This window comes from Anoplophora glabripennis, unplaced genomic scaffold (genome assembly GCF_000390285.2).
Source record: "Anoplophora glabripennis isolate ALB-LARVAE unplaced genomic scaffold, Agla_2.0 scaffold1, whole genome shotgun sequence".
In the NCBI taxonomy this organism is placed as follows: domain Eukaryota; kingdom Metazoa; phylum Arthropoda; class Insecta; order Coleoptera; family Cerambycidae; genus Anoplophora; species Anoplophora glabripennis.
Window position 1 is genome coordinate 3537151 of NW_019417028.1, and position 22085 is coordinate 3559235.

At 35.0% G+C, this 22085-nt stretch overlaps 2 protein-coding genes and 1 long non-coding RNA gene across 4 annotated transcripts in view; 2 read left to right on the forward strand and 1 right to left on the reverse strand.

The window, feature by feature from the left end:
• Positions 1–22085, forward strand: part of LOC108916941 — a 146205-nt gene that overhangs the window by 72222 nt on the left and 51898 nt on the right. The window contains exon 3 of one of the 2 annotated variants that reach the window (XM_018723294.1): positions 14174–14207. The exons of the other annotated variant lie outside the window; for it this stretch is intronic. The gene's annotated coding sequence lies outside the window, so the exon portion shown is untranslated. The remainder of the gene's footprint in view (positions 1–14173; positions 14208–22085) is intronic. 2 annotated transcript variants of the gene reach the window in all.
• Positions 1–22085, reverse strand: part of LOC108916957 — a 75271-nt gene that overhangs the window by 6180 nt on the left and 47006 nt on the right. The gene's annotated exons all lie outside the window — the stretch shown is intronic.
• On the forward strand, positions 3913–6829 carry LOC108916950. Its single transcript, XM_018723317.1, has 2 exons — positions 3913–4079; positions 6055–6829. The coding sequence occupies exons 1-2, from the start codon at positions 3944–3946 to the stop codon at positions 6777–6779; spliced, it is 861 nt and encodes a 286-aa protein (XP_018578833.1). The 5' UTR covers positions 3913–3943; the 3' UTR covers positions 6780–6829.

Consider the following 22085-nt stretch of genomic DNA (forward strand, 5'->3'; position numbering starts at 1 on the left):
TATTTACTTTTATCGTTAGTCTGCGATGAAAATTGTATTAATTATTAGCAATTGAAGAAAACGGCCATTTTCGACAATTTTTGAGCTCTTGCGCATAAACAAATTATCGGAATTGAATCGGACTTGTCTTATTTTACAGATTTATTTAATACCTACCTTTTTGTATAAACCTTTTTTCTCCACGAATAACAGTTTTTTTATGTCAGTCAAAAAAACACTTTTCCATAACTTTGACCATTGTTTTAACAAAGTTTCCCAACTAGTCTCGAGTTGATTTTTTGATATTTTGTTTATAACATGTTTCCGAACAATATTCCGCAGATAAACTTCTAATAGTATTTTTTCCCGAAAAAAAGCTATAATGACTGGCCTATTTGTTAAAATAAATTTAACTATTAAAAACCTGTGTAAGTTGTCATGTTGATTGTTACTTACCTGTCACGACCAACCTAAAATGTGCGAAACAAATGGAAACATCATTTTAAGGAAAAGGAAATGTTTATTCGTAAATAAAATAAAATCCACTGGGTTTAGGTATAGGGAAACTTTAACAAAGTTACACTTAATTTTAGTGCAAAAGTTAAAAAAATTAGGGCTTTCCATTTAAAAATTTCAAGTTTTCCACATTTTCTGAACTTCATATTCGATAAAAAAAATTTTGACCACCCTGTATAGAAACTGGAAAATTTTCATGTCAAATTCGATAAATTAGGTCTTCCTCTACAAAATGTCCAATTTGCACAAAAAAAAAATAAATATTGCCGAAAGCCTGCATCTGTCAATTTTTGCTTAAAAATCAAAATATCTCGGAAACGGTCAATCCTAAGTATGGAGTGTGCTATATCTTTTCAACTTAAAAATAGATGTTCTTTCCAAAAATGCAATAATATACCGGGGGTTCCATTTAAAATAAGAAAGTTAGTATCGACTTCCGGTATAACCAGAAGTACGATGACCTTGAAAATATTTTAGCTTGGTAGGCCCCACGGTCCGTACCACACCATCACAATTTCAAAAAAAACTTCTAACGGTTTCCCAGATATCCATCTATAGAGTTCGTGGTGGGACACCCTGTATATATCATACGCAATCAATACAGTTCTTGTCATACTAATGTGCATGACATCTTACAATTAGTCAAAAATTAACTTCGGCAGTCGTCTTGCAACTTTGTCATAAACTACTTGTTACAGCCATCCACTGACCTTCATTAAGAAAAGTGCAATCTATCTGGCTTCCAAGCGTCTGGAGATCTGGGTAATTGGCAAAACTGCCCGCTCTGAGGGGTCACATAGCCGTACTCGCTGTCCCACTAGGCTTTCCAAGACCCGCCGAACGTTAATGGATTTATGATACAAATCGGGACATTCGTATTCATGTATTTAAATGTATGCTCGTATATTCAAGTCGTGTGCTCTCAGAAAAATGTACCCACGTTTGTGTGTCGTCGACAGCCAGCCGTACGCTGCAACCTGACGGTAAAATACTAAATTCAGAGAGGAATTGTCTCGGTGCTTCTGAATAGAACTACATCTTTATCTTAAAATGTTTGCATAACGCCTTTGCGGCTTCGCAGGAGCCTAAGGCCATAAAATGGTAAATCGGACGGTGAAATCTTGACGTTTTTTTCTGGACCAAATTCTTCGACGGCAAAGGCACGCTGCAATTTGAATTTAGCACGTTTTTCCAGTTGGATAAATGCGAAATGATTGTAAAGTAATAACAATTTTATAGATTTTTCTTTAAATAAATTGTGATACCAATCATTCTTTTTTATTTTACTTTTTATGTGAGGTTAAAATTAACTTGATAAAAATTTGTTGGTCCTCCTTTGAAAGATTCTTCCACTGCTCCGATTTTCTAAGTGGGACACGCTGTATATGAATTTTCTGAAGCAAAGTTGACCTCTGACCAGTCATTTTTTTGAAAATCCATATACTAGATGTTCTACAGGATTGACCCAGGTCCGAAATTACGGCCAATTTTTTTTCTTTTCACTTTTAACTTTATCTTTATTTACTAACGTCTTTTAATTAAAATTTGTATAATTTATTAACCAGATGTCTTTTTGAATCTTTATACTGGATGTTCCACAATACTGACGCAGATAAAAATTACGAATACAACGAAACTTTCCGTATTGTTTTTTTTCCATTTCCATATTTTGTACTGAAGTCTGTGCAATATTTTTATGAAAAATCTTATACCCTACCAACCAGGTGTTTTTTGCAATTTATGTACAGGATGTTTCATAAAACTTACACAGGTGGACTAGATTTTTCCTTATTCATTTTTTAAATTTTTTCTTTCATTCATTTGAAAAAAGGTCGCTTTTTTACAAATCCATATACTTACTAGATGTTCCACAGAATTGACCCAGGTCTGAATTACGCAGTATTTTTTCATTTCACTTTTAACTTTGTCTTTATTTACTAGGTACAGTCTTAATGAAAATTTGTATATTTATGAACCAGTCTTAGCTTATCTTTTTACCATTTTTGCCTTACCTACGTAGTCTTTGGATGAAAAATTTTATATTTACTAACCAGATACCTTTTTTGGAAGTTTATACTGGATTTTCCACAAAATTATCCACTTCAGGGTTAAGGACAAAGCGAAACTTTTCTTAATCTTTTCTCGAGCGGGGCCTACTCTTTTTGAAAAACGTTCTCATCAAACTTTTATATACAGGGTGTTTAAGAACCAAAGTACAGGGTGTTCAAAAAATGTTATATCTACTAACCAGCGAGACCCGAAGGCCGAAGGCCCGAGAGAAAGGTCAAACTCCGCGTCAGCGGAGTTTGCCTGCCTTTCTAGTATTATTTTAAAATTGCAACTTTTATTTTGCAAATTTTTTCGTAGTACCGATTTACCAGAGCTAGGAATAAATCGGTCTTCAACGAGACTCCCTATACACCGTCGACATCGAAAGTGGCACCGCGCTGCCCCTCTAACAACGTACGCCTATTGGATAAACCGCAAGACTCTACGCCGCAGCGGCGCCGCTCCTCGTTCCTTGCAAAGCCGGATGTGTATATGGCTAGACTGGACTGCTAAACCAGCGTCGTGTATCTCCGACATCGCGTTCCTCGCGACGTAAACAACAGAGCCGGCTTCAGCGGATCGGAGATAAGTTGCATTTTAAGTCAATTAAACCACATTTTGTTTTGAAGCAGAACAGGGTGTTCAACAAGCTCTATGACAAACAATATAATTTCATATCTCAATCAAAGTAGTGACAAATAAAAATGATGGTTGCTATGACAATAATTATTATTTATATTTAAAGTTTAAACACAAACACACTATAAAAAACATATCTTTAAAATAGTTGCGGTAATAACTTAATGTAAGAGAGATACTGGCTAGCAAACAATGAAATTTATTGTTTTTTTGGAAGTTTGGGACTAAAAATTAATTTTTGACATACTACTTGACTACCCCAAACACTCTTATGGAACAAGTTTCATTGCAATATCTTGAAAGAAGACGGAGTTTATTTCCTCATAAGAAATCAAGGCTTCTTTGAAATAATAACTGAGTTTCTCCCAAAATTATTTTTAAATTGACGTAATTTTTTACATTGTTCATATTTCTTCAAATGGGTGGTGGTTCATTAAATATAAATCATAAGAAAGGCACATTATTATACCCGGAGAGTACGCAGTTTAGTTATTAATTTGGTACGTCAAATAACTAGAGTCCGTCTCTGTCGTAACGGACGCGACTAGCGCTCTTGCTCCCAAGCGCCTCTCCGGTATGCGACGACCCGCCGTAGCGGAGCGTGCGCGGTGCTACGAGACGCACACGTACATACCACAACGCTGCGGTTTCGCCTTCTAAAACCAGGAGACCGACCGGATGGCGACAAACAGTGTACTGCAGCGTGGCAACGCGTCTGCAGTCATCGCGTTGACGACACGTACAAGACTTGTATGCCACCATGGGTTTCCAAGACAGCCTTATTGTCGCTGTTAGAAATAACCCCGTGATTTTCGACAAGACCATGTCGAACTACAAAAACCTAAACGCCCGGGAAATAGCCTGGAAGGCGGTGGGCAAGGAACTCAAAGTGAAAGGTATGTTACGTTATTTCAGATTTAATAGCACTACGCTTTTATAGTATTTTCTCACTTATATTTACTAAGTTTAGTTAGTTTGTTGGTGGAAGACGGGTTGAGGGTGATCGCAACTAAGGTCCGGCGGTAAATCGTACATTACAGGTCCGTACTTTGTTTGAACGGTACAATTATTCGCAGAAGCTTAATTTTGAACACAAAAATGATGGGTAGGAAAATAGCTCATACATTTTTATCGAATAATAAAAAATCAAGAATAAAATAAAATAGTTGAAATTGTCATTACTTAGGATTTACGTCACTGTTGTAAATTTACTTTTTAGTTTTAAATTGCTAAGATGGATCAAGGTTCAATTAAAAAAATAGAAAGTTATACAAAGTTATTCTCCTATGGTTCTCCAATCAACGAACAAAGGTAAAGCGGTATTGTCAAATCTACCAAGCCAATTACAAATACTGCTATTTTATAAAATTAATTAATACCGCGGAATATTGAAATAACTATAATTGACTGCTCCAATAATGTATAGTTAACTCATCGATAATAATTAAAAAGGACCCCGCACAAACCTTATGGGAAATGGCTCCCGGTTAAATTGGCTGAACTTTTTATATGTTACGTATCTCGGCGTCCTGAAGAAATGTCTTCATGGGCGTAAAGTCCGACAAACTCCACGGGTTTCGAGATAAACCCACCTAACCCCTAGAAACCACCCCTACCAAACCAGAAGCCTGGGAACAGCGAGTTTACATAGTCGCTTATTTTTCTTGAAATAATTTAATTCCATACCACAAGGGGGCTAACCCGCCTACCCCCTAACCCACGTAGCCCTTAGAAACCACCCCTACCAAACCACAAGCAGACCCTTGGAACAGCGAGTTTAATTGTTTATTTTTCTTGAAATTATTAAATTCCACGCCACAAGGGGGCTAACCTACCTACCCCCTAACCCACGTAGCCCTTAGAAACCACCCCTACCAAACCACAAGTAAGCTAACCCACCTGACACTGCGAATAGTGAGTTTAATCGCTTATTTTTCTTGAAATAATTAAATTCCACACTACAAGGGGGCTAACCCGCCTACCCCCTAACCTACGTAGCCCTTAGAAGCCACCTCTGCCAAACTACCAGTACCTAGGCTAACCCACCTGACCCTGAGAACAGTTCTATCAGTTCTAATCGACTAAACTCGCTGTTCCCAGGGTTAGGTGAGTTAGCCTGATCGTGGTTTGGCGGGGTGGTTTCTAGGGGTTAGGTGGGATAGGGGGTAGGCGGGTTAGCATGCTTGTGGTATGGAATTTAATTATTTCAAGAAGAATAAGCGGCTAAACTTGTTGTTCCCAGCTTGTGGTTTGGTAGGGGTTGTTTCTAGGGGTTAGGTGAGTTTATCTCGAAACCCGTGGGGTTTTGGATTTTGCACCCATAATAACATTTGTTCAGGACGCCGAGATACGTAACATATAAAAAAAATCAGCCAATTTAACCAGGAGCCATTTCCCATAAGGTTTGCGCGGGGTCCTTTATTGACAGAACAGGATCAGTTGTAGAATACCAATGTTTAAAATCTTATCAGTCGTATAACCATAGGCGTAGTTAGGAGGGTAGGTGTGTGCACGGCCCACCCCAGAAAGCCCTGTTATATCCCATTCTTGTATCATAAATGATTTTAAGGTCGTGGAATATATCATATTATTGTACAAATATGTTATTCTAACTTACACACAAATGCCTTATTTAGCTAAATGATATGACAACAAAAATACCATCTAAAAAAATAGTTTTATCTCTCTTTAATAGGGTCTTAACAAAAAAACTGCTGACCTGGTATTGTCCTTTAGGCTAGTTTTAAATTATAAGTGGATACAAAACCATGCATGCTATCGGAGATAATATTAAATACAGTATAATTTGAAACATCACTAAAACTAGGTTATCTGCAGCGAAGATAAGCTCTAAGTTATCGCTATTTTCAGATGTATTGATGCTGAAACGGCGTTGGCGCACCCTACGCGATGCGTTCATCAAACAGTACCGCCTGTATAAATTATACGAATCCGGACAGACCCGCCAACAGAAAAGAAGGAAATGGGGATACTACGACCAAATGCTCTTTCTAGCGCCTCACATTGAATCTAAAAGGCCAGCCGACAGCAGTTACCAGGAAGAATCCTTGAACTACCAATACTCCCAGATGGCCAACTTAGACCTAGGGGATGAGTCCGCCAACATGGACTTCCACGAGGTAGAAAACTTTTCCGGTCAGAGCTCCAATCAAGCGGAAACTGATTTTAGGAAATATGACTATCCCGTTGGTGACGGTTCCAAGCAACAGTACTTTGCTCCGGACGGAGACAAGCAGACCCAGTTGGTGGTCGTTCCAAAACAAGATGCAGACGAACAGTTCATGTTGAGCTGCGTGCCTATTTTAAAGCGCTTGTCCACCAGGAATAATATGCTGGCCAGGATGCAGATACAGAGTTTGCTGTTTAATTTGGAGTTTGGCGATAACGCTGATGTTCCCGCTCAACGTTCTGATGGCGCTGCTGGGCACGCAGCACAGGCTGTAAAATGCGAAACAGTTGAGGTGTCGCCCCAGTCACCTACAGTGAAGAACGCGGTTGTTTTTACCAATGCTTCGAAGAACACGCCCGACAATAGCCAGCTGATACCCTCAAAAGTCACTGATACAAGTCCTTAAATGAAAATAATTATGTTTATCTGTATGTAACGATAATAAATGTATATTTTTGAATTTGACAGTTTTTTACTGAACACCTCCAAAGTCTTCGAATAACTGAACTCTATGAAGTGCAATTTGTGCAGAAAAAAGAAACAAGGGTTTTGAAATTCTAGGAAAACCCCCGTTATTTTTAAGAGTTTAGAAAAGTTTATTTAATTCAGTTAAAATAAACTCAGCAAAAAAATTAAGGGAGTAGAAAAATTTCCAAATTTTTTACGTAAACTTCGTAAATGATGGTCCTATCGAGAAAAAAAAGCATATTGAAGCTTGAAAATTCTAATTTTGAAATCTTGAGATGAAAAATACTTTTGAGCATGACTCTCGGCGCAATTAAATGAAATAATGCAAGGCAAAATTTTTTTCACGCATCGTGATATTCAAAGAAAAAACCAAAAATGACGTCCACATATAATTAATACAAAAATACCTGATATATTGAAATTGTCAATAATGTAATCTTTAAATAAATATCATGTATTCTTGCTGTCCTATTATCGCCCTTGACAAATACTGACAAAGTAAAAAACAGCTACTACAAAGAGATTTCTTTGTTTCCACAGCTTGCTTAGAACTGTTAAAACTGTATTACAATCCGATCTCTAAAGAATCATAGGTCTTTAACGATTGTTTTCATGTATTTATTCAAAAGACTTTTGTTTCTATTTTCTAAGCGCCATTAACAAAAAAGTGACATATTTATCGTGCTTGGAACACTTTCTTTTTTTTTCGTTCTATATAGCAATTGTAACCATATAATTAAATGATATCTCTACAAAAGGTAGATTATTTAAAAAAAAATGAAATGCGTAACTTAGTAGATTAAATTCTGTGAGGCATGGTGGTCTGGTAAGTGTTGTGTAACGAAGAACGGTACACGGAGACGAGTCACTTGAGCTTTACGTATTGTCGCCTAAGTTGACCTTATGAGTACCGTTTCCAGTATTCACCTCAATTTTAATAGGCCAGTCATACACGGCCGTGAATGCTGAAAATGTCGAGATTGTAGATATTTTATCTAAACTAGCTACAGAATAAAATACGCTAGTGAGTTTTTTGACCAGTATCCTGTAATTTGTACAGGACAAAAGAACTAGCTTTTCGATTTAAAACTTGTAACTTTATTTTTTATTTTCATACAACTTCCCAACCCAATACGAAATTTAAAAAAATGTGTTATATTTGTATTAAAAAAGGTTATAGTAGGATCATATTCGATGCAAAGTAATAAATCATTGCCTGCCAAGGTATCCAGTGCAGTACGGTTTTAGGGGGTTTAGAAATTGAATAATTTCTTTATGCATTATGAAGAGATGAAGGGATCAGTTCACGTCTGACACCCCTGTCCCTTCAAATATTCCTTTATTCTCGTAGACTATATATTTTAAATGTAATTTATTATAAATCCAATTTGTTTTTTAAATCCCACATATGTACTACATTTTACCCCTGTACGCGCCACTGTTGTTCACTTGTTTTTGGAGACGGTCTCTGATTTATGACCAAGCGCGCCAGGTTAGTATTTGATGTATAACCGACCAGTTCGTACACTCGATGCACCTGGGCGACTTCAGCTACTACCAGAACACAATGCGTATAATGCGGTATTTCAGATTTTACATTCAACTTCATTTTAAATTGGAAATGGTTCATTTTACGCGTCCTAAAAATGGTGACACGATTTTCCTTTGATAAAAGACCTACAATTTTTTGCTCTACTTTGCATCGAATACGATCCTACTATAGCGGTTTAAATTTAATAAAATGTAATCAGACCTATGCGCCATTATTCCATGGCTAGAAATTGGCCTCAATGATTTGGGATCGAGGGGGATTATCCCTCTTTATCCTGCCTCATCTCGTGTAGGCCTGGACAGCCTTCGTAGGTGGGCCCCATCCGTCGTCTACCCCGACCGCAAATGCGGCCGGTGTAGGCGCTTGGTGGGACCTCCTTTTGTCCTGGCTGGGCCCCGCCGGCTAGGGCCCTTTCTTCTTTTCTTCTGAGACCAATGGAACACGCGGTATAATATATTAATTTTTTTATGTAGAATCTACGACGTTCTGTGATTTCACACTGTACCAAAAATAGTATGCAAATTTGTCACAGAAAAAAATTACTAAGACTTATCTGACTGTCAACTGTCAAATTTTGTATAACTGAAAAAGTACCTCAAAGACTACAGCGAAAAAGTATATTAAACGTTTACACAATTCGCGTTCTTGACTATAATTCGTACAGAAAATACGACCGACTAGTTTTGCCACATACTACCAACAAATTGTATTTAATAAGTCGCATTTAACTTTACATTTACAGGTAACAAGTGTAGATAAATAAGAAATTTTGACACTACATTATTTTTTTTCAAATCTATTTATTACAATTAGGCTTAGTGCGACGCGGAGTTTAACAGGACCGTAGTCAGATTACGAATGAAAATATTAACATGTTTACAGAAAATATGTCGCAACATAGTACTGTTACCAAAGAGCAAGGCTAAGTAGAGGATAAAATACCTATATGTGACAATTAAAACCAACTAGTATAATGTAATAAAGGCAAAAAAGCCACAAATGGACCGAAAAGTACTTTCTCAATGTTAGATTTATCTCAGCATTTTTTGAGAAATTTCTGTAAAGGATTTTAGATAAAAACACAATATATTGTAATATTTAGAATTTCAACACATAATCATTACAAAATTTATAGTAACAAATGTTTCAGTTCATTAGCCACCTGGATGACCTGACCTTAATCCTTTAGTTCCATATTTTCAAATCACGCAGAAAATTAAAAATCATATATCCTTACAGTTAATTCAAGTACGTTTCTGTCAGATAAAACGACTCCTAGCTAATAATTCATAAAAAGCTCTGCGATGACCCATATAAATAAACAATTTTAAATGTATTAGAGAAAGGACAGCATCAGTATTCGCCTTATGTTACACGGGCTGATCCGTTATTCCGCGGACATTTGTTAGATTCAAGATAAAATGTAGAAAATGATCTTAAAACGGACAGACCATTATACGCTCGTTTGTTTTCCCGAAACGTACCAAACAGCACCGGTAGAATCTGTTTGTCAATGCGGCTGTATAATATTCACATAAACTTGAGCGGAATAGAAAAATCGCATCATTCTGGATCCCCAGCCAGGAAGCTACTAAAAAATAACTGGATATTCTGGATGTATTTTTGAATTCATGAACTGATGACGGTGCTTCAAAGATCGATAGGTTTCCTAAAAACCATCATTTAGTTTCAGGTAGAGTGCATGCCATTAATGATATCGTAAGACTGTTTACTACACATTGCGGGTGTAATTAAATGCTGATTGGAGTGTTAGTCGGCAGAGTAGTTGTGTTCCAAAATAATATTACTTAACACTTCTTTATTAAATGAATCTTAGTGCTTGTACAAGTACATTTTTGCATTGTTGAAAGTGACTCTCGAAATTAACATTTTGTCCCCACGAAACAACGCTCTCCTGAAATTCCATCCTATCCGTGCACTCCTTCTTGACGCTGTACACGTTAAATAATAACCCGAACCTTATCTACAGCAGGGAGATACTCCAGTTGGGATTTAATTGGTGGTTAATGTGAGCCTTATTTCATTACTGTGTCGAGCAAAAGGAGCAAGAGATAGCAGCTACCTAAATTTGCAGGCGCCTGATTTCGCTAGTGCCGTCCTTGGAATATAACATTGCTTAATTTATTGTTTTTTATGCGATAACGCAATCTGGAAAACTTCCACAAACTAAAACTGGAATCAAAGTATCAAACCAAAAAAAAAGGGTTAGTTATTTTATCCGTGCTATGCGGTGCAGCCTTTGGCAATAATGATCTAGGTTAGTGGGCTGGAGTACGCCTCGTCTTTTAACTTAATTACAATAAAACATGCAACCTTTGACTTTGGTGGCCTGACTTGTAGCTTACTATTGTAATTGCCTCACTTATATCTGAGCACGATCGAACATTAATATGCTGGAAGAGCTAGCTGAGCCCGTGCGGCATCATAAACTTCTAATGACAAATCGCGGAATGGATTTGTTTTATTGGTCTCTAAACTCAATTCCACCGCGCTAAGTCAGTGCCTTGTTGAAGCACTATCGACTAGATTAGCTGGACAACGTATCATGAGTCTCTCTGGGTATTTATGTAGATAGTGTAGGTAGAAACAAAGTAGGTTCACATCTTTGTATATCGAGATTGAAAAAGAACGTATATGGTTGGAAGGGATATTTATTTATAATAGAGATAAAGATTATATTGGAAATTATAACTGAAATTTCACGCTTTTTTATGCACTATCAAGAGGTAGATGTTACAACCAACCAGTCGGCAAGAATGCCCTTTCTATGATTCCCAATAAAATTGCACAGTTTTTGAAACTAGAACATCCTGAAACATATACAGGCCATTCATTCCGAAGAACATCTGCAAGGTAACGGTAAAATCCTCTTACCTCCTTAAAAACAATGTATTAACTATTTACTATAGTGGGAGCAGATAAAAGTAGATTTATAAATTATTGTTGACAGTAAGGTTTTTTTTTCAGAAGCTTCCATATCGATATTTGCCGGAACTGATTGATGGCAGCTATAGGCCCATAGCTGATCATTCAATTTGTTCACAAAACTTGTACCTAAAAGAGAAGAGAGTCCATCTTGCGCACACTTCCACCATGACTACTAAATTCTCGTCCTAGAGATGTTCTTCAAAATCCATATGCTTTTTCTTTGCATTGACTTTTTATGGCTTCAGGAAAAAATCTTCAACGTCTTTAATCTCATGTTCATTCTAGAATACATGTTTATACTTACAAGGAAAAGCAAAGTTGGAGTTGTTGGAGAATCCTGAAAATCTGACTTTTTTATCTCCAATGGTGCTCCAAACTAGGTCCATACACACATCAGTTATGGACCAAGACCTTGCCAGTATCAGTAGAAGCATTTACGCTTTAAGTTGTTCATGATTGGAGAAAAATTTGTGCTGTCGTCTGGACACCTCTATTGAACTTTACAGTGTCTTCCCCATGATTGTTATTTCCAAATACATATTATCATTTTGGTGTTACTATTTTAGGTGTTCTCATACATCAGAACGATTTACAATATCTAGAACATTGGAGGTATGCCTCTCTCTCCATTTAAAACATTTATGCTTAACGGGACGTATTACCATAAATATTTCCAGTTTTCATGACGGGAATATGCCTATAAATGCATGAAATATAATACTCCTCTATATAGTACCGATAAACATGTCACCAGCTCTTCCCCATCGGTACGTTTAGAAGAGGTATCACAATGCGGTTACGCTATCTTCCGTTTCCGCGACTTCATTAGCTAAACGTTTCAACATTTGTCAGGAGTTAGACACCAGGAACAGGAGAATATCCATAGCATAGCCGTGAGATATCCATTGTGAGCGTGACATCTTCGGTCCAAATAGCGGTCATGCAATTAATGGGCAACAGTTGCCCGGTGCGGATTGGCTCGCTGGAAGCCTAGGGTCATTTCGCAGCCTCCTCATCCAAAGATAACGGTATGACACACTGATCCGGCTTATTGTTAGGTGGGATCATCAGCGGCAATTATTTTAAACTTAATGTTTTTCTGTAGTGTACAAAAAATTGACTGAAATTCAACTCGGATCGCGCACAATATACAGGGTATTCCAATATTCCGTGAGCGTGGAGCTACCACAGGTTCCTGTGATCAAAATGAGCCGATTTAGTAAAAATTACCTATATATTGTTGCTTTGTTTTGCCGCTAGAGGGTATCAAAGTTGACGACAAGTTTTCGTGTTGTTACTTTGTTCGATAAAAACCATTGTAGGCCACTATTACTTACAGTTGTCATTATAGTAAAGACAGTTAACAGGATAATCACCGAACAACGCCTAATGATGAAAGAACAGACTTAAAATAAAGCTGACGTCTAGACACAGCTATAGTAGGTTTAACCCACCCCTCGCTTGAGTTTATATGTGACACGGGAACTGTAGTAAGTTTAAAAACAATCGAACCATCTCCAAAGCTACATCGTCTTAATTTCCCTACGGAGACGAGGATATATCGAAAGGATTATTGATCTCTGTTTCAATTTTTTATTCAAATACACGCTTATGCGATCTCCTGGCACAATATCCCCTTTATTGGACAGTACCGTAGAATTCATCTGCATATTTTGCTTTATTAATTGCCATGTATGCGCGATAAGAACATTAAAAAAATGGCAACATATGTTATCCGAGAGAACAGATGTTAACTGTTTAATTAAATCAGGTCGCGTAACATATTTTCGTTTGTATATTAGTATATCATTTTAAAGCACGATTTGTAATGATATACCGTTATATAACTGTTACAAAATTTTAAAAAAAATTTTTTTATGATCTCTGATTACAATCTAATGAACAGTAATTCTAGTCAAAACATTTTAGAATCTATAACTTGCCTCACAGTGACATAAGTTATTTAAAAAAAATACTGTTGATCTATGCACACATAAACATCACCAGTCTAATTTTAGAAAGACTAATGCTCTTTTAAAGAAGGTGAATTGGTGCAAAAATTTAATAAAAAGGTAAAATTTAATGGTAAATAGTCTTTATTTTGGCAAAATTTCTTTTTTATATACTAATAACTCACGCACAATGACACGTTACGTAAAAGTAGTGACGAATTGGATTTTGGAATACGGGGAATGTTAACAAAATGCTACGACAGCATCGCGATCTTTTACGCGAGTGTCATTATTTTTTTGAAATTGTTGTAGTTTACTATTATTTTTTCTACCTGGGAAAGGAGATAGCGAACAAACCTCTTCCATTAAAATACCCCCACAGAAGGATAAAAAAAAAGTGATGGTTCGATACTATGCAGTTTGCCAGTACAGGAACACATCGAAAAAACACGTGATAAATCTTGACTTCAAATCGGCACCCCGTGGACAACATTCTCACGGTGCCGAGAAATTGAATTTACCGAATGCCAGGTTACAAATAATAAATCTTTATGTGTTGTGTCTTTAAGCCCGTCTAAACGTTTTGTTAACTTTTCCTTTTTGGCGCAATGGGATAAAATATCGTGGTAAGGGTCGAGTTCAAAACAAATAAACGGATTGGAGTGCAATGCTATTAACAAGGTTCTATGGCAGGTGGGACACAGCGTATATTAAGTGTATCCATTTTATTAATTTTCAAACAAATAATAGCGAATTTAGATTGTTTAGATAAAGCGTTTATTGAACTTAAGAAAGAATGAAATGAATGGACAAGTGTAACTTGAATCAAATTTAATCCATTATATTGACGTTTACTTATAAATTTTTTTTTATTTTCAGGTACGTGGATATCAGAATTTGCAGCGCTAGAAGTGTAAGTTATTTTCCTCTAAATACAAGTGCTAAATACAAGTCTATAAATGTACCTATCAAATAATGTATTCCACTTAATAGATTACTAAGCTAGATACAGGGTGTAAGAAGATTGACTGCCATTACTTCAGCATGGGATAAATGAACAAAAAAGTTGTATATTACAGGCGTAAGATTAACAGTTTTCAAAATACAGCGAGTATTAATATTGGGGAGTTTCATCACAACGTGGCTACAGCGCTTTACCTAGCGCTGGTGCATACCACGTGTGCACGCGGCGGACTTGTCCTATGGAAAAAATGTAAACGACTATTATTGTGAAACATTTAGTAAATTTCAAGACAATTGTTTTCCAGTTTCAAATAAATAAAATAAAATGTATCGGTTTTGTAGTACGAAGATAGTGTTGTGCTTAAATTTTAGCTCGAATTTTAGTGATTATGAATCTCTTAAAACAGGAACTTAGCTTACTTTACTACCTGTTTTTAATATACAGCAGTACCTGTATATTCGCTGAAAGCAACACACACCGGGACTATACAATTGGATGTTAAGCTTTTAAAATCCATCTAATTCAACCACACTTAAAAACCATTATTAAAGCTTTTATGGCCGTAATTACTTCGAAATTACTAATTACATTTTAAGCCTTTTATTCGAACAATATGAAACTTTCTCCATTTAGGTACTAGCCTAATAAATATTTTATTTGAAAAGTTAACACCCAAGAGTCTTTGTTATTTACTTGGGAATTTATCGGTAATATACTGGACGTACAACTGGCAATGGAAGTACGTGAATTTTACTGTTTTTTAAGAAAATTTACTATGCTTTTGAAAGAAATATGAACATTGCGATTGATGACATTTTAAATTAGACCCAATATAAACATGTGCAATAAAGTAAAATTTTTAATCATAATTTTATGAGGTTCAATATCAAAATATATAACATAGAATGTAGAATTTAATGAAATTCGCCAATGTTTCGAAAAACTTCATCCATGTTTTGAATTGAATTTTTTGAAGTAAACTTATTTTTTGTGAAGACGAAAGGATTCTTTGAATTGTGTTATTTAATTTTATATCAATTTATTCACATATTTATGAATATAAAGTTCATTTAAATATATTTTCGTATAGTGCACTTGGAACATTTTGAATAGATGTTTGTGGAATGATAGAACTTCATAAAATAGAATGTTAGGCTTAAGAAGGCGAAAAATCTAAAATTTTGAAAAAATAACCGATGTTTCGAATGGAATAGAACTTTGTCATTCGCATTTTGATTATTTAATACATAAGCTTCATTGAAGTATATCTACACGAAGTAAACTAAGTTCAAAAAGATTTAAAAACACCAAAGTTTATTTAATCCGTTTTAAATAAGGACAACAGTATTTTAATTAGTATTATTTCTTGAGTATACTAGCCTAGTTACCTTAACAAATTTTTAATTGTATTCGCCGATCTTTCTAAAAAATTTGCTGATCTTTCGAAAAAATTAGCCGACCCTTCGAAAAAAAATCGCCTACCTTTCGAAGTAATTCACTGACGTTTTCAATAGAAGTACTTCGCCAAATTATACTCGTAAATCTAACGCGAAACGGCTATGAGCTTTGTAGTTCCCACTTTTAATTATACAAAACACCAGCGCCAATAAAATATATCTGCACGCGGATAGAACATTGGGATCGCTACTGATTGACTGGCTGGCCTTTGATCTCTTTGAAATTGGCTCAGTGGGGTAGCAGATGTGCCAGGTTTCCGCTCTAAAAAGCACTGAAAAAGATCCAGACTCAATCGTGTCTAATGAAATGTTAAGGCGCTTTTTAGAAACTCTTGGGCTGAATAGAACGGAAATGATTTTTAATTTCGTCCGGAACCAGAAGGTGCATGCGAAAGATAAGCAGAAGGGATGAGGTAATAAAATATGTCAAATAAATGTGATTTGAACTGATTTAAATAAGAAAATAATTGAAAATAAAATGCAATTATTTATTATTAATTTTTTTAAATAAATATGTCAAGCCTTAGAAGAGAACAGTTACTATCAAGTGAGGGATATACAGGGTGTCCCACAGTGATGAGACATTAGACATATTTCAGAGACTGTTATTGCAATTTCGGATTCTACGTCAATTTTACAAAAAAAAAATAACAAAGCACTGCCTAATTCAAAAAGATGTGTATTTTACAATAATAAAGTTTAAGTTAAGAGCGATAAAATTTATAGGGGACCATGTATATTTTTGCGCAACCTGATGAACAATTTTGTTCTCTTTTGAATGGTATAATGGTGCCCTATACCTATCTCTTCTGGTTTCGTCTAGCATTGAAGGTCATACAAAAAAAATAAGCAAGATTCAAGTGGTTAACAAGGCTGAAATCTACTAGAATTTAAGAGAAAGCTAGAAATTTAAAAACTGATTAATTACCTGAGTACTTCAGTGTTCACAGGTGATTAAAGTTGGTGATTAAACTTTCGGCTTAAATTTAAATCACACACGAGCTAGTTGCTTTACCAGTTACTAAATGAAAGAGAGTTTCAAGCCGAACAAGGGTTTTATTAAGTTAAATCATACAAAAAACTCAATCGATATGATTGGCCGTTTGAACAAAATAAACCTCAGACTGGGCAACTTCTATTTAATACCACTGAACAGGTTCTAACACTGACCATAACCTAGGTCCAAACTACAAATTATCTAGTCCACTAATCATGTATCTATGGGTCGATGTGACAGAAACAAATAAATAACCTTCAATGCATGACATCCAAGTAACCTAATTGTTGTGCTTCAGATTTGGTTTACAAATACACAATAATAAAAAAATAATACAATAAAAAGTAGTACAGTTAAATTATACAAGTACAGAAATGTTTATAACAGGCAAATAGTAAACATTTATTGCATATAGTTTATTAAATGGGTGTTCTATAACTAATTGTAGGGTGTGACAGTTGGAAACAAAACTAACTAGTTGTGTAACAAAGTTGAATTTTTTATATCAGATCTCAAGAAGCTGTTTAATTGTTGAGTTATTGTTAAAATAAATGGTGACATTCACACTGTACAGATAGTGAATGTTACAAGTTAATATGGCTTAAAGCTTAGAGTTTTAGTAATGTCCCCTAAATATTTTATCGCTCTAACTTTATTATTGTAAAATACACATCTTTTTGAATTAGGCAGTGCTTTTTTAATTTGTTTTGAAAAAAATTAAATATATCAAAAACGGTTAACTTTAAGAATAGGAAACCTTTATGAAAGTTCACCTAAAAATTGACGTAGAATCCAAAATTGCAAAAATATACAGGGTGTTCCATTTAAAATAACGAAGATGACGTCAATCTCCGGTATAATCATTATTTTAGTTGAGAAAGGCATGCTCGAAAACACTACTGTCCAAATTTTCAAAATTAAAATCGAAGAAGTCTCTGAAATATGACTAATGTCTCGTCACCCTGTATGTCATGTCTTGTTACATAATAATAAATCTGACGTGCTAAACATCTTTGTAATTTATGGCCATAAATTAGTTTCACCTGCAGACGTGGAACAGGCGAAAACAATTACTAAGAATTGATAATTACCTTGGAGAAATTATTAAAATAGAACAATTACAAAAAACTATTATCTCTCATTGTGTGAACCACCAAATGCTTACCAATTACCTCGTCTTTGCTACACTAACAATTAATATTCATTAGCTCATTTCACATTCAAATTTCCATTTAATAACCGTGCAAATTATACGTTCGTTTTAATTTCGAGGTAGAAATAATAACAGATCCGAGCCCGGCAATTACAAGAGAGCTTTATTATTGTTTAAGTCCATTGTAAGCACGGGCCCTGCTTTATTTTCCTACGGATCCGTTTTTTATCATTGTATCGCGTGAAAATGAATTTTTTCCATTACCTCCGAGAATTTTCAAGTAATATTTTAGCTATAGGCAGAGCGAATTTAATTTTAAACCGCGGAGGAATCGCTTTGTTCGTTGGAAAGGGATAAAGTTCGTTTTGTTTAATTGATTTTTTTCTCACGTCAGTGGGGAAATTAAAAATTAAATAAACAAACCCTTCGCCTGCAAGAAGGGCTTGGTTTTGTAGATTTTGTACATATTCCACCTAATTTTAGGAAAAACCTTTCGGTTAAGGAGGTATGTCGGGTTTACTAAAATGCACAGATGTACTTGAAATTTATATAGCGTATTACCCAGTACTACATCTGTGCGTCATATTTTTTTGAATTTTTTTTTGAATCTAGATTTTGATTTATTGTTGTTGAAAGTTGTTCATTTTAACTTAGGTTTATATGGCGAAGATGGACGGTGTTGCTCTTTTTTTGCCCATAACTGAGAAAAAAATGTAGAAATTGTGAAACAAAACTTTCCCATAGATAGTACACAGTATTATATTAATTTTGATGTAAAACTAATGTAGGTTTTGAACATAGTACAGCTGTATTAATTAGAAACAGAAACCAATAATTGCATTTCTGTCTGACTTGAGGATTAATATGGCAACGTCGCAATCAGCTGACAGCAAGGAGGGAATACATTTGAAGCAATATTTAGGGTTACATAAAGTTTTCTTTACTTGATTAATATAATTAGTAATACTTGAGATAAAAGCGTTTGTACAGAATAACAAAAGAACATAAATATTTCTCTGAAAACTTTATATCTAAAAAATTAGTTATAGTTGCAAAACTTTTGTAACATTACTAAAATATAGATGAAAAACACGAACAGTGAATATTAATGTAATTTCTATCACAGAACCTTCAAAATTGCATCCAACATTTTCTCTGACTTGGACGAGAGATGGACGCGAGTGTCATTTCATTTCTTTAGAACTAAATTAACATAATTATTTTCTCGTTGTTTTACCAGTTCACATGATTTACGGATTTTAAATAAAGGATACAAATCTTCGCGAGGATAATACGATATATTTGCTATATATAATAATTATAATTTACATAGTTTACACACAATAAATTTTTGAACACGTACGCATCTTTACCCGAATTTGACGCAAATATCTCCGATGTCCGAGGTCTGTAGGTACGCAGTGTGGACAACTGCACTCGATTATTAGCGCTGTTGCCACATCTACATAGTGTTTATGCGTTCATTAAATATAATTTATTACTACTTAAATATTATATTTTTATGTTGTTAATTTTCAATATGTATGTTATGTGCATATTGAGTAGATTTCTTTGCTATATAATGCTTATCGCAAATAATTTCAATAGAATTTAATTTTTTCAAGTTGGTAGCGGGTTTTAGTCCCATAAGAAAAGCATAGGACCCCCCCCCTGCGATCCTCACTTCCCTCGGACCCCGATATACCTCCTTAAGTTCAGGTAAAATGATACTGTATTCACAATATGAAATATACTAGCGGTACTATTGATGTACGACCCCTTCCTGTTGATTTAACTACGCCCATGGGCCATAGTTGCGTTCTATGCATGCCACTTTCACCTTTGACCGCTTCTGCCATCCCAGCATACCTTTACCGCGAGCACTTAAATTAACCATGAGCGGTTAAAAGCTTCATTCGTTTATTTAAATTGCCCAGTCGCGTATAACTTATTTAAATCAGACGCAGTGCTCGTAGATGATATATGAATCGGATATTCCTTATTGATGGTACTTTAATGTGGAGGCAATTATAATTTTAAACGGCCGTAAACCGCCGACGTTATTACCAATATCCGCTCAAGAAAACGGAGAAAATACAGCGAGAGATACTTGAAATTTCTTTAATATAAAATATTTCCAGATTAAAGCGACTTTAATTATAATTTTTCAGACTTCATGCTTCATATTAAATATTTTAAAATAAAAGCATGGAATATTATGAGTTCCTGGTAATGCTGAAGACAAACCGAGAACACGTTACGAATATCTTTTTTTTTACTGACAAAAATTCACTACCACAACTGTTTCTATGACATCAAAGCACGCACATTTTCAAAGTTTTCAGTCCATAAATTACTGGAACGCGTGTTATTAATTGTTTGTAAGGCCATGTTAAACTTGAACTTATTACCTGGTTCTGCAAAATCACGCCGAACAGGTAGTAATTAAAAAAAAGTCAATTGCCAGTGGACTTTCCTGTTTGAGCTGGGCTCATCTACAGTAAAAGACTACCCATGGGACGACTTGTTATTTAATACCAAGGATGTAAAGTTAAATGCCTTGCTAGCCTACTCATCTTAAAAATATCTTCATTGTGGGTTAATTTAGCTCTCATAGATGGCGAATCAAATAGAATACTTTGTAACAAGATGTGAAAATGTTTTTATCTGCTCCCACTATAGTAAATAGAGTATTAAGACATTGTTTTTAAGGAGGTAAGTGGATGAGACCGTAGATGTGAAAGTATCTATATAGGTAAGTGAGGTAACTTACCTCCCTAGAGAAAAAAGCGATTTAGAGTTATAAATGCATATTTTATGAAAAAATAAATAGAAATATTTCATGAACATTACATTTTATTAATTATTATGAATGAAAATTTATAGTAATTGCTTAGTTATTACATTTAGTAACATTTATAAAATCTGAATAATTATTATAATTGTCTCTTGATTGCTAATACACCAACTCCTGTATTAGCCAGTAACGTTGCCGATGTTCTTCGGAATGAATGACCTGTATTGATTAAGAAATATCAAAAAATAAAACCTAATCTTTATTTCATGAACCATAAAGGACTGTGGGAGCAGATGAAATGTTATAAACCACGCTATAGTTAAGTATAATTTGCCAGTCTCGGACTCTATTGCCAGCCCTCGCTCCGCTCGGGCGCAAAATCGTCCTCGTCTGGTAAATAATCTTACCTCCTTTATGGTGTAAAATAACTATTTTTAGTGAGTGAACAATAGGCAAGTTCACGAAAAGAAAATAGTATTTCATCTTGAATTGAAACTACTGGTTTTTCTACTGTGTGTTTAAAAGAAATACCAGATAATCTTAAAGGCAAACCTTAGTCTAAAGTTATTTTATTTGCAGTTGCAATTTCGCAAATATCTCGAAAATTTTTACGCAGATAAATGAAATTTAAGCCGGTGTGTATACAATTTTATCGACCATTGAGACAATTTTAAGTGCAATTTAAAAATTTAAAGTATGGAAAATTCAGTAGTGCAGAAATTTACCCCTATCCATCCCTCAGAATATAAAAAATAAATTTAAATTACGGAATACGTATTTTTCTGTAGCAGAAAAAATATAGAATGCAAGTCATACCTTTTGAGACTACTTTACACTCTGTTTGAACGCATATAACTACTGCCAATAACCATGTAATTGTATATTGCTGAGAAATAAATAACTGCTACTGATTACTTTAAAGGAAGAAATAGGTGGTAAAGAAAACGGATGCACCTTAATCAATTCTGAATAATAACAAGCAAAATTACTGTTTTTATCGGTATCATCTTATTCAGAACAAGAATCAAACCTTCACGGGAAATCCAAATTGGCCAATTTGAGACTTAGATCGCTAATAAAGTGCAGATGTCTTACAATTATTCGCTGCTGTTGTAAACCAATTTTTAGATACCGTTGTTGTACCGACACTGGTGTTGTACAGGCTTGACACATAAAAAATTTATGCAGCATCGTATTTGAACTGACACGGTTTGCTCTCTTCAGCAAGTAAATTCTCACGGTGTTGGTGATTCGCAATCAACTCGCGATTGCGAAATTTAAATTGACAGCAAAACGCAAAATTATCAATGATAGGTTTCTGCAAAGTCTCACATTCCCTGATATTCACAGAGCAGCCGCTTATACAAAACGTTTTAGAGCTGCTTGGAATGAACTAATTTTTTAATTCATAATTTTCAAGGCA